The 955-nt window shown below is 43.6% G+C and overlaps 1 protein-coding gene across 1 annotated transcript in view; it reads left to right on the top strand.

Annotated features, from left to right (window-relative positions):
• The window catches only part of CNTD1 (cyclin N-terminal domain containing 1), an 11,051-nt gene that overhangs the window by 8,477 nt on the left and 1,619 nt on the right, over positions 1–955 (top strand). Inside the window, exon 6 of the mRNA XM_011998765.1 lies at positions 699–795. Coding sequence (XP_011854155.1) covers positions 699–795 — 97 coding nt within the window. The remainder of the gene's footprint in view (positions 1–698; positions 796–955) is intronic.

Below are 955 nucleotides of genomic sequence, written 5' to 3'. Positions count from 1 at the left end.
CTTTATAGCTGCATATAACTCAAGGTTACTGGACTGCTTTGGTCAGTCACTTAGGAAAAAAAAGTCGCCGGCACAGTGGCTCATGCCTATAATCCCAGCACTTTGGGAGGCCGAGGCGGGCGGATCACAAGGTCAGGAGATCGAGACCATCCTGGCTAACACAGTGAAACCCTGTCTCCACTAAAAATACCAAAAATTAGCCGGGCATGGTGGGCGCCTGTAGTCCCAGATACTCAGGAGGTTGAGGCAGGAGAATGGTGTGAACCTGGGAGGCGGAGCTTGCAGTGAGCCGAGATCGCACCACTGCACTCCAGCCTGAGTGACAGAGCAAGACTCCATCTAAAAAAAAAAGAAAAAGAAAAAAGAAAAAACAGTCACAGGATTGCAACTTGGACAAAAGTGTTTGATCACTGTAAAAACAGGCTGTTTAAAAGCCTCAGAGTTACAACCAACCATTAGGGAGACAAATAGAACTACAAAAGGCCTATAAACCATTCAGACATAAGGCTCATGTTAATCCCAGTTAAGTTGGGGGAGAATGGGAGAGCAGGTAAATGAGCTACTACTTGACCATTTCCTTCTATGTCTAAAAAATCCAAGATGATTGACACAAATAATTCATAAAGTTCCATGACCCTATGATTTGGAAGATCAAGTTCCATTCTAGCTTTAAAATTAATGTGGTTTTAATCACTCAGGGAAAAGTTTATTTCAGTGAAGGAAGACTTCATGCTGTTGGCAGTAGGAATCATTGCAGCAAGTGCTTTCATCCAAAACCATGAGTGTTGGAGCCAGGTATGCACCACTGAGCAGGACCAGCATGGTGAGAATTCATTTAACAGGAAACATTTCACCCATCAGTTAAAGGAAAACAGAAGACAACCTACAGAAGTGCCAAGACCCAGGATTAGGATTAGTGTGCAAGATTTGAGAGGGAAAAATCTAGGATAGGGCT

The sequence above is a fragment of the Mandrillus leucophaeus genome, unplaced genomic scaffold (assembly GCF_000951045.1).
Source record: "Mandrillus leucophaeus isolate KB7577 unplaced genomic scaffold, Mleu.le_1.0 Scaffold58, whole genome shotgun sequence".
Taxonomy (NCBI): Eukaryota; Metazoa; Chordata; class Mammalia; order Primates; family Cercopithecidae; genus Mandrillus; species Mandrillus leucophaeus.
Note: the sequence above shows the minus strand (reverse complement) of the source record. Positions and strands in the feature narration are given on the sequence as shown.